The sequence below is a fragment of the Chiloscyllium plagiosum genome, chromosome 13 (assembly GCF_004010195.1).
Source record: "Chiloscyllium plagiosum isolate BGI_BamShark_2017 chromosome 13, ASM401019v2, whole genome shotgun sequence".
NCBI classification, from domain to species: Eukaryota; Metazoa; Chordata; class Chondrichthyes; order Orectolobiformes; family Hemiscylliidae; genus Chiloscyllium; species Chiloscyllium plagiosum.
The window spans coordinates 12,005,115-12,016,425 of NC_057722.1; the positions used below are offsets into that span (position 1 = coordinate 12,005,115).

Genomic DNA, 11,311 nt, shown 5'->3' on the forward strand with positions numbered 1-11,311 from the left:
CTGCCATGCAAATTTATTCAGAATCTGATATCCTGGACCGGCCATTCTTGTTCCCAACCATAAAATGCTCATGTAAAATGCTAATTTGTGAAGTGACAGCCCATCTTTTCCCCTCACTCGTTACCTTGTGCTTTATCTCATCTTTTCTCCTATTATTTCCTTAAGGTCAGAGGAGCTTCACTAGATTGATCCCAGAAATGAGGGGATTGCTGTATGAAGGGAGATTGAACAATTTAGGTCAATACTCTCTGGAATTTAGAAGAATGAGGGCAGATCAAATTGCAGTATTCAATATGATAAAAGGATGCTTCCTCTTGCGAGGCATTCTAGGATGAGAGGTCATTCTCTAAGGATAAAGGGCAGAAAATTTAAAACAGACTTGAGGAGAAACTACTTCTCCCAGAGGGTTGTGAATCTGTGGAATTCCCTACCCCAAAGTGTGGTGGATGCTGGGACAGTGAGTAAATCTAAGGAGGAGTTAGACAGATTTTTAATTGGTAATGGGTTGAAGGGATATGGAGAAAAGGCAGGAAAATGGGGCTGAGGCGCATATCAGCCATGATCGAATGACAGCGGAGACTAGATGGGCCAAATGGCCTAATTCTGCTCATATATGCTATGAACTTTCGAACTTATGAACTTATAAACGCCTTTGATTGTCCAAGAACTCTGCAATCCTTCAATCCTGGTCTCTTGTGCATCTCCCTCTCCTTCTGCTACGTCACAGGTGGCCATGCCTTCAATTGACTAGATCTGAAGATTGAGTGTTTCATCTGTAATCCTAACCATTGCTCCAATTCTTTGTCCTTATTTTATGGTTCTCCATAAAGCCTATCTTTTTGACCAGTCTCCTGATCACTCTGTTGTTGTCAGGTGGTACCTTAGTGATGTTTAAGGTGCACAACTCTATGAAAGAGACATGATAAAGTCTGAGGACTTTTCAATGTAACTAGTTATCTGCTTTACACTAACCATCTGCATTCTAAATGCACAGTGTCCCCTTTTAGAATCCTGCATTTGTGTGGCTTAGTGTCAAGGTTTTTCTGATACTGGGGTCTGGCTATGTGACTTGAGATGTTTTAAAGGTGCTATATAAGTGCACCTTGCGGTTGTAATGCATCTGCAACACTTCACTTGAGTTTTTCAAAAGACATAAATGTCAGCAGTGCCAAGGGCCCTGAGCACTGCACATGCTCCAACTGTCCAATCCCAAGAAGCAACAATGGTATCACAAAGTATTTCAGCTACAATATTGACCTTAGTCCCTCCCATCCTTTCCCAATGACCAACTCCACTGTCCTCACAGCACCCACTGCCTTTCTTCAAACCCAACAGAGTCACTGGGCAGTGATCAGCAATAGAAACCTGATGGTTTTCATTGAAGACCAACCCGTGGCCAATTTCTGAACCCTCACCCCAAGAAGTGAAAGGTGTGCAACTCTGACCTGTGTCATTAGGATAGGAATTAGCTCCAATAGTTTCAGCCCAGGAAGGACAGATGCTTCAATGTTGACGGCTACTTGAAATACAGTCTACACAAAATCCCACTTGATCAAATATCCCCATGTTCCTTACCATTATCTCAACTTGCTTCAAGTAATTGGCACAGTCCACATTCCCATTGTAATCTGCCAGCTCTGCGGCAGTGTAGCCATCATCATCTCGAATGGTGGGGTCCACTTGATTCATGATGAGGATCTGGCAACACTGCAATTCAAAAAGAGTGACCAGTGGATACAGGAACACCATGATGTCTGAGCAGCAACCAAATCTACCTTATTCACAGGTTCCTGTTCTTCACTTGGCTGGCCAGCTAGTACACAATGCAGCGTGGGTTCAATTCCCATACCAGCCACCATGACGGTCCGCCTTTCTCAACCTCACCCCTCACCCAAGGCACAGTGACCCTCAGGTTAAACTAGCACTAGTCGTCTCCCGCTAATGAGACAGCAGCCATGTTGTTTGTTGATTGCGGTGACTTTATTTTTACTTCGAGCTTTTGTTCTTGACTCAACTGATAGGCTCAGGGTAGCCAATCCATCCTCAGAAATGGGCCTCAGCATTCGCACACCCGTCTCACTCTCTACTGTTCTATCTATCCTTCCATTCCCAAGAAAACTGCCTCTCTCCACTGAAAAACGCAAGAGAGAAACCCCATTGAAATTTGTAGGATCCGTTCCCAACTGAATATGGTTGGCAAGCCAACTCTAAACCTTTGAGAAACAACATTGTAGGATATGCATGGCTGTTGCTCCTCGCTTTCCCCACATCTATCAGTATTAAGGTATTATTAAGACCATACTGAGGCTCTGTCATTGGCTGAATCGGGCATCATTGAAATCATTCTAAAGCAGGGAACCACAAAACCTGACTATTCTGTTTTCCCCTCTTCGTCGCATAAGTTAATGGGAAACCTCCATACATAAAAATAATTTGAAAGAAACACATCACATTTTCCATAGCTGACAATGTCCAAATAACAGATCCTGATGAACTCAGAAATTCCTTCTGTAGTGGCAGCAGGATTGGCATCAGTGACCTTTCCTTTTACCTGGGCGAAAGTGAGGACTGCAGGTGCTGGAGATTAGAGTCAAGATTAGAATAGTGCTGGAAAAGCACAGCAGGTCAGGCAGCATCCAACGAGCTGGAAAACCGACATTTCGGACAGGAGCCCATCATCAGGAAAGTTTTATATACCCACCTCAATAACCAGCGCTCCTCGAAAAAAAATCCTCTTGCAAGGATGCCTACCTTGAAGAAGTTCTCCTCACCTCTCTACAAAGATGTCAGTGAGTATCTCTCTCTCTCTCTCTCACTGCAACCCCCAAGTCATCTCCTCTGCCCTGAAGCTATTCAACCATGTCCTGAAACAGACTCGCTAGCACAGCCACATTGGCTTCCTCAGTGACTGCGTTCCCAACCAACTGATCCCACATGGACTCCGGACTACATTCAGACCAGCACAGTTTGGATCTGAACAGGACAACCAGTACAGACGACAAATTCAAAACCACCAGCAACGGTTCTCCTCCTGGATCCTCTGCTCCCACGCTCGCAGCCATGCGCTGCCACCTAACCTCTCTACAGTCAGCTGTGCCTCAACTGAGGGCCACACTCTCTCAGAACTACACAGGACCCCTTCTGTACTATATACTAAGAAGAATTCACACTCTGAACAAACAATATTTCTACACCATTTCAAACATCAAAAACTGTATGTGCAACAACCTTTTATATACCCATCTCAATAACCAGCTTTCCTTTTACCTGTACAGGCCATTCTGGAAAAGAAAGTTGCCTAAAATAACAAGTGATTGGGAACCACACGATAAAAAAACCCAGCATTTCAGTTCCAAATACTGGACAAAATACCAACTATCTCGGGTAGAATTTATAATTTGCTTAACTAAAAATTTAAATATATTGAATCTATATATTAACAGACAAAAAACTTTAAGTAAGACATAACTGAACTATCATTGATTTCTGATTTCCTTCCTATAATTTTGTCAGTATAGCTATTTGGAAAACAAATTCCACTTTAGAGGTGTGTAATATTGAGATTATTTCTCGATGTTAAAGCTTCCAATAGCCCTTTGAGAATAACTTATTTTCTCAGCTTTCCCGGGGACAACAGCTATGACCACGAAAGCAGTTTCACACGAAAGACATCTCTTACAACCACTGAGGAGTTATGTGACCATGCACAGTGATGTTTCTGGTTAAAATAATTGTGAGTTAATAACCACCTCCAGTTGTCCATTCTCAGCAGCATCATGTAGGGGTGTCCCACCCCAATGGTCCCTCAGGATCCTTGCCCCCATCCTTATTAATCGGTCCAACGTCCCAACATGCCCTCCGCTGGCAGCAAAGTGCATTGCAGTCGCTCCCTCATTGTCCTGTGCAGATAGATCTGCATCTGTGAAGGATTTCTGCATCATACAGGCAACAAAACAAGGAAAGATCACGCTGGAGGAAGATTGATTACAATACAGCTTTTAAATAAAAATAAATTTTCAAAGCATTTAAAGGGGCGTAACCAGATGAGGTTTGCCCTGAGCCACCCAAAGAGGTATCCAACTGCTGAAAACATTTTACTGGAGGGAGTTGTGTGGAGTTTCAGGAGGTTGGGAATGCATGGTCACCTTATTTTGGATTTGATGTGGTTTATTATTTTTATGTAACGAGATACATTGTGAGATGGAGCTGGGTTAATGTCAGGATTCATAAAGTCAATCAGAGAGAGGGTGGGGAGCAGGGGAGCAACATACACAGACACACATTTGCGCATACACGCACACACACACACTCACATGCACACTTGTGGGATCGTGTTCAAATAATGATCGAAATCAGTGAGTGGTGAAAATAGTCTCTTTTATTCAGCAATCACAGCACAAGTTCGAGGCGGCAACAGTATCCCGAAATACAGTTCTTACAAGAGCCCCTTTATACACAGTTCTTACATATATTAAAATCTCATTACTATGGTGTTACATTTTTCATCCATAGTACACAAAGGTTGGAAGGACTTCTGTCCTGGAAGACAGGAAATGGGTTAGGTGGACGGAAGATGGGTTAGGTGGGCAGGAGATGGGTACGGTGGACGGGAGATGGGTTCGATGGGCAGGAGATGGGTTCGGTGGACGGGAGATGGGTTCGGTGGATGGGAGATGGCTTAGGTGGACGGGAGATGGGTTCGGTGGACGGGAGATGGGTTCGGTGGGCAGGAGATGGGTTCGGTGGGCAGGAGATGGGTTCGGTGGGCAGGAGATGGGTTCGGTGGGCAGGAGATGGGTTCGGTGGGCAGGAGATGGGTTCGGTGGGCAGGAGATGGGTTCGGTGGGCAGGAGATGGGTTCGGTGGGCAGGAGATGGGTTCGGTGGGCAGGAGATGGGTTCGGTGGGCAGGAGATGGGTTCGGTGGGCAGGAGATGGGTTCGGTGGGCAGGAGATGGGTTCGGTGGGCAGGAGATGGGTTCGGTGGGCAGGAGATGGGTTCGGTGGGCAGGAGATGGGTTCGGTGGGCAGGAGATGGGTTCGGTGGGCAGGAGATGGGTTCGGTGGGCAGGAGATGGGTTCGGTGGGCAGGAGATGGGTTCGGTGGGCAGGAGATGGGTTCGGTGGGCAGGAGATGGGTTCGGTGGGCAGGAGATGGGTTCGGTGGGCAGGAGATGGGTTCGGTGGGCAGGAGATGGGTTCGGTGGGCAGGAGATGGGTTCGGTGGGCAGGAGATGGGTTCGGTGGGCAGGAGATGGGTTCGGTGGGCAGGAGATGGGTTCGGTGGGCAGGAGATGGGTTCGGTGGGCAGGAGATGGGTTCGGTGGGCAGGAGATGGGTTCGGTGGGCAGGAGATGGGTTCGGTGGGCAGGAGATGGGTTCGGTGGGCAGGAGATGGGTTCGGTGGGCAGGAGATGGGTTCGGTGGGCAGGAGATGGGTTCGGTGGGCAGGAGATGGGTTCGGTGGGCAGGAGATGGGTTCGGTGGGCAGGAGATGGGTTCGGTGGGCAGGAGATGGGTTCGGTGGGCAGGAGATGGGTTCGGTGGGCAGGAGATGGGTTCGGTGGGCAGGAGATGGGTTCGGTGGGCAGGAGATGGGTTCGGTGGGCAGGAGATGGGTTCGGTGGGCAGGAGATGGGTTCGGTGGGCAGGAGATGGGTTCGGTGGGCAGGAGATGGGTTCGGTGGGCAGGAGATGGGTTCGGTGGGCAGGAGATGGGTTCGGTGGGCAGGAGATGGGTTCGGTGGGCAGGAGATGGGTTCGGTGGGCAGGAGATGGGTTCGGTGGGCAGGAGATGGGTTCGGTGGGCAGGAGATGGGTTCGGTGGGCAGGAGATGGGTTCGGTGGGCAGGAGATGGGTTCGGTGGGCAGGAGATGGGTTCGGTGGGCAGGAGATGGGTTCGGTGGGCAGGAGATGGGTTCGGTGGGCAGGAGATGGGTTCGGTGGGCAGGAGATGGGTTCGGTGGGCAGGAGATGGGTTCGGTGGGCAGGAGATGGGTTCGGTGGGCAGGAGATGGGTTCGGTGGGCAGGAGATGGGTTCGGTGGGCAGGAGATGGGTTCGGTGGGCAGGAGATGGGTTCGGTGGGCAGGAGATGGGTTCGGTGGGCAGGAGATGGGTTCGGTGGGCAGGAGATGGGTTCGGTGGGCAGGAGATGGGTTCGGTGGGCAGGAGATGGGTTCGGTGGGCAGGAGATGGGTTCGGTGGGCAGGAGATGGGTTCGGTGGGCAGGAGATGGGTTCGGTGGGCAGGAGATGGGTTCGGTGGGCAGGAGATGGGTTCGGTGGGTGGGAGATGGGTTCGGTGGACAGGAGATGTGTTCGGTGGGCAGGAGATTTGTTCGGTGTGCAGGAGATGGGATAGCACAAACATGTGCAAAGTGCTGGCTGTTACTCCTGATGGGACTGAGGGTGTTTGGTTTGGTCAGGTCTATTTGCATAGCCAAATGGTGTTAGTTCTTTTGTCTTTTAAATTAGTTAATTTAGTAAAAGAAATACTAAATCTGTATGCTCAAAATAAGTTAAAAAATGTAACAAAAGACTAGAAGAGATTAAACTGATTACTGCAGCTGGGTTGTGAGATTTATTTACTATTTGTGTCTATGAGTTTCAATCATTCATGCAATTTCATGGCAGTTAGTTTCTTAAAGAGATAATGGCCCAGTTAAAAGGTATTTAACTGGAACTTAATCTACTCAGGTTCAGGAGATGGTTTGTAAGGACTGATTAATATTATAATGTTTCATGGAGACTTGTTGGGGATGGTATTGTTCTGTAAACTACACTTATTCAGAGGTAAACACTGCTAGTAGCAAGGGCTGATAAGGTGTGGAAATGCAGTAATGGGTTTGAAAGGGTTGTATTTAAATTTGGAAACTACAGTACGGCGGTTTTATGAATGGATGAATAAAACTTATTATAAATAACAGGTTAGTAAAGGGTTATGAATGACTGGGAACTCAGTATTAATGAATATAGTGAGCTGGTGAGTGAGTTAATAAAGATAACCTATAACATAATATCTCATATACACACTCTCTCACACAGATTCACACACACATAAATACACACATCCACACACACACAAAATCACACATATGCAGATGCACACCCTCATACACACACACACGCACACACATACACTCTTGCACACCCACCCCAGGCCCAGCGAGAGAGAGTCCCCCAGTCCCAGCGAGAGAGTGTCCCCCAGTCCCAGTGAGGGATATTGTCACAGGGAGATAATCCCCCAGTCCCAGCGAGGGATATTGTCACAGGAAGCAGCGACAATAAGGTGGTGGAGCAAAGTCACAGGGATGGTATCAACTTACCAGCCAGACCACCAGTGCACAATGCCCCATCTGGGCAGCTGCATGGAGAGCTGTCATACCATCATGGGCCCGGAGGTCCAAGTTGGCTTTGCACTCCTTCACCAGGTACTCAACGATGTGAAGGTGGCCTGCCTGACAGGCCAGGTAGAGAGGGGTGGCACCATTCTGAGTCTGTTTATTCAGAGCCCTATGGAGAAAGAGTAAAGACAGCCCTTAACACAAATCCTACAGCAAGCTTCAAGTTATACCTTGGAACAATGACAAAGCACTACAATCTAGGCACTCCAGGATAGCTCTCCAGAGTTTCAGTGGAATCAATGCTGAGAGGCTGTTTCCCCTTGCATATGAATGTCGAACAAAGATAAATTATTTAGAAATAAAGGAGGGTGGGAGGAATTTCTTCTACTGTAGGATAGCTAGTGTTTGAAATTCTGTAGCCAGGAGAGCATTGGTTTTGGGACATTGAATAGATTTCTGTTACGGAAAATACTGTGTAAACCTGTTGTGAGGTTGAAGAGGGAATTACAGAATTGTGATAGTGCAGACTAAGGCTTTTCAGTCTTAGGCCTGCAGAGAGAGACTAGTCTGTGCTCATAATGATGAACATGAACTTTTCTTCACTACTTATACCATAGACATGAGTCGGTGGGAGAGAGCCTTCCTAGATCATTGCAACTAAATCCTTGGTGGATTCTTGGTAATCCAAGGTGGAGGACGGGAAAAGTTGTAGCTGTAAGACCTGCTCCTTTTTTGAGGTATTTTAGGTGTTGGAGGTGATTTCCTCATATAAATTACTGTTTTATATGCTGTTGCACTGTTTTAGATCTTTGCAGAAAAAAGAAGTCAAAACGACGACACTTTTAAAAGGAAGAAAGGCAGACAAAGAAAGCAAGCACATGGTCAGGAGGGAGAGAGAGAGAGAAAGAAACCTGCTAACTGACACCGCAGTGAATCTGCACAGTTACTGCTTTTGCTGTTTGAGGTCTTTTCCCTGGGGTGGGGGAGTTCAGAACTAGAGGGCATAGATTCTGGGTGAGAGGGGAAAGATATAAAAGGGACATAAGGGGCAACTTTATCATGCAGAGGGTGGTGTATGTATGGAATGAGCTGTCAGAGGAAGTGGTGGAGGCTGGTACAATTACATCATTTAAAAGGCTTCTGGATGGGTATATGCATAGGAAAGGTTCAAAGGGATATGGGCCAAATGCTGGCAAATGGGACTAGATTAGGTTAGGATATCTGGTCAGCATGGACGATTTGGGTTGAAGGGTCTGTTTCCTTGCTGTACATCTCTATGACTCAATGTCTCACACCAGCATGCATCACTAATGATGTATCCCAACTTGCCAACTGCAGTTCTGCATCTTCTTCTGGAGGTACCTCAAGGGTTTCATCATGGTTGCCAAATGAAGCGGGTGTTTCTGCGAGTAGTTTATTATCCCTGAAGTGTTTTTTTAAGTTACCAACTGATTAGCAGCCTTTGTTTTCTGTGGATCTATCATTATTCTATCACTGTCACCATTGTGTCCCACGAAGCAAATCAATTCCTTGCAGAATTCACACTGGTCATGAAGGGCGAGCCCTTCAGCTGGTAGCCATTTTAAACATTGCTTGCAGTCTCTGGTCCTGCTTCTCTGCTGCTTCACTGTGCACCAACGTGTCAGCCAGGTATACGGCACCTTACAGATCTGACAGAATATTGGAGACAGGCCATTGGAAACCTCTAGGGCTGAAGTGATGCCATTAGGTGGAGCAAAACTTCCAAAATGTGATTCAAGATGTGGTGGGCAGTCGTGATCATTCATCTAATGGCATCTACCGGAATGCAGAGTGTGCATCGCATTTCCTGAAAGCTCTACTTTTAAGTGATTTGGCTGTAAGCATGTGGTGGATCTTCCTCTTCACTATCTTGTTGAGTTTTGTGGGATCGTCAAAGTCAGAGGAACCCATTGGGTTTGGAGACAAGAAGCAGGCTCAAACACAATGCAAATGGCTTTATTACAGGGGAAATGATACTTATTCTTCAAGTTGTTTCGTAACTTCTTCCATTAAAGGATCCTGGGTGTATAGAGACATTGTGGCTTAGAATCAGTCTTTCATCTGATGCTGCACTCAGTACTGAGCATCCTTAATCCATGCAATAATGTAGAATATTGCTGTTCAAACAAGCTATGTGTTGTTTGCTGTCTAACCATTTTGATCTGTAGAAGAATGTTGAGGGCATGTGTTTCTTCTATAGAGTGAGAAGCTGCTCCCAGACCTTGCGTCACTCAGTACCTCGTGCTCCCACGAGGAGGTTGAACAGTTCATCCACTACACTAACACCTTCCACCCCAACCTCAAATTCACCTGGACAGTCTCGGACTCCTCCCTCCCCTTCCTAGACCTTTCTGTTTCTATCTCAGGCGACCGAATCAACACGGACATCTACTACAAACCAACCGACTCCCACAGCTACCTGGACTACACCTCCTCCCATCCTGCCCCCTGTAAAAACGCCATCCCATTCTCCCAATTCCTTCGTCTCCGCCGCATCTGCTCCCAGGAGGACCAGTTCAAAATACGCACAACACAGACGGCCTCCTTCTTCAAGGACCGCAATTTACCCCCGACGTGGTCGACGGTGCCCTCCACCGCATCTCCTCCACTCCCCGCTCCTCCGCCCTTGAGCCCCGCCCCTCCAACCGCCACCAGGACAGAACCCCACTGGTCCTCACCTACCACCCCACCAATCTCCATGTACAGCGCATCATCCGCCGTCACTTCCGCCACCTCCAAACAGACCCCAGCACCAAGGATATATTTCCCTCCCCACCCCTATCAGCTTTCCGTAGAGACCACTCCCTCCGCGACTCCCTTGTCAGATCCACACCCCCCACCGACCCAACCACCACTCCCGGCACCTTCCCTTGCAAACGCAGGAGGTGCAACACTTGCGCCCACACCTCCCCCCCCACTTCTCTCCAAGGCCCCAAAGGAAACTTCCATATCCGCCACAGATTCACCTGCACCTCCACCCACATCATCTACTGCATCCGCTGCAGCCGGTGTGGCCTCCTCTATATTGGGGAGACAGGCCGCCTACTTGCGGAGCGATTCAGAGAGCACCTCTGGGCCACCCAGACGAACCAACCAAACCACCCTGTAGCACAGCATTTCAACTCCCCCTCCCACTCCACCGAGGATATGCAGGTCATTGGACTCATCCACCGCCAAACCACAACAACCCGACGGTCGGAGGAGGAGCGTCTTATCTTCCGACTGGGAACACTCCAACCGCAGGGGATGAACTTGGACGTCACCAGTTTCTTCATCCCCCCTCCCCCCACCTTGTCTCAGCCGGATCCTTCCAGCCCGGCACCGCCTTCCTGACCTACAGTCTTCTTCTTGACCTCTCCGCCTCCACCCTACTCCGACCTATCACCCTCACCTTGACCTCTTTCCACCTATCACATTTCCAACGCCCCTCCTCCAAGTCCCTCCTCCCTACCTTTTATCTTCTCCTGCTGAACACTCTCTGCTCATTCCTGAAGAAGGGCATGTGCCCGAAACGTCGAATCTTCTGTTCCCTAGATGCTGCCTGACCTGCTGTGCAGTTCCAGCAATAAAGTTTCAGCTTTGATCTCCAGAGTCTGCAGACCTCACTTTCTCCTCAAAGATTTCAACCTACTGCGAATCCTCTTACAAGGATGCCTTCCGTGAAGAAGGTCTCTGCCTCGCTCTATAAAGATTTCAGTGAGTCCCTCTCTCACTGCACACCCCAGGTCATCTCCTCTCGGCACCGCCTTCCTGACCTGCAGCCTTCTTCTTGACCTCTCCGCCTCCACCCTACTCCGACCTATCACCCTCACCTAGACCTCTTTCCACCTATCACATTTCCAACGCCCCTCCTCCAAGTCCCTCCTCCCTACCTTTTATCTTCTCCTGCTGAACACTCTCTGCTCATTCCTGAAGAAGGGCATGTGCCCGAAACGTCGAATCTCCT

The 11,311-nt window shown here is 48.4% G+C and overlaps 1 protein-coding gene across 1 annotated transcript in view; it reads right to left on the reverse strand.

The window, feature by feature from the left end:
- LOC122555768 (espin-like protein) overlaps positions 1-11,311 on the reverse strand; it is a 65,749-nt gene that overhangs the window by 31,357 nt on the left and 23,081 nt on the right. Inside the window, exons 3-5 of the mRNA XM_043701884.1 lie at positions 7,327-7,513; positions 3,750-3,932; positions 1,576-1,707 (exon numbers count right to left, since the gene is read on the reverse strand). Of these exons, the coding sequence (XP_043557819.1) occupies positions 1,576-1,707; positions 3,750-3,932; positions 7,327-7,513 (502 nt within the window). The remainder of the gene's footprint in view (positions 1-1,575; positions 1,708-3,749; positions 3,933-7,326; positions 7,514-11,311) is intronic.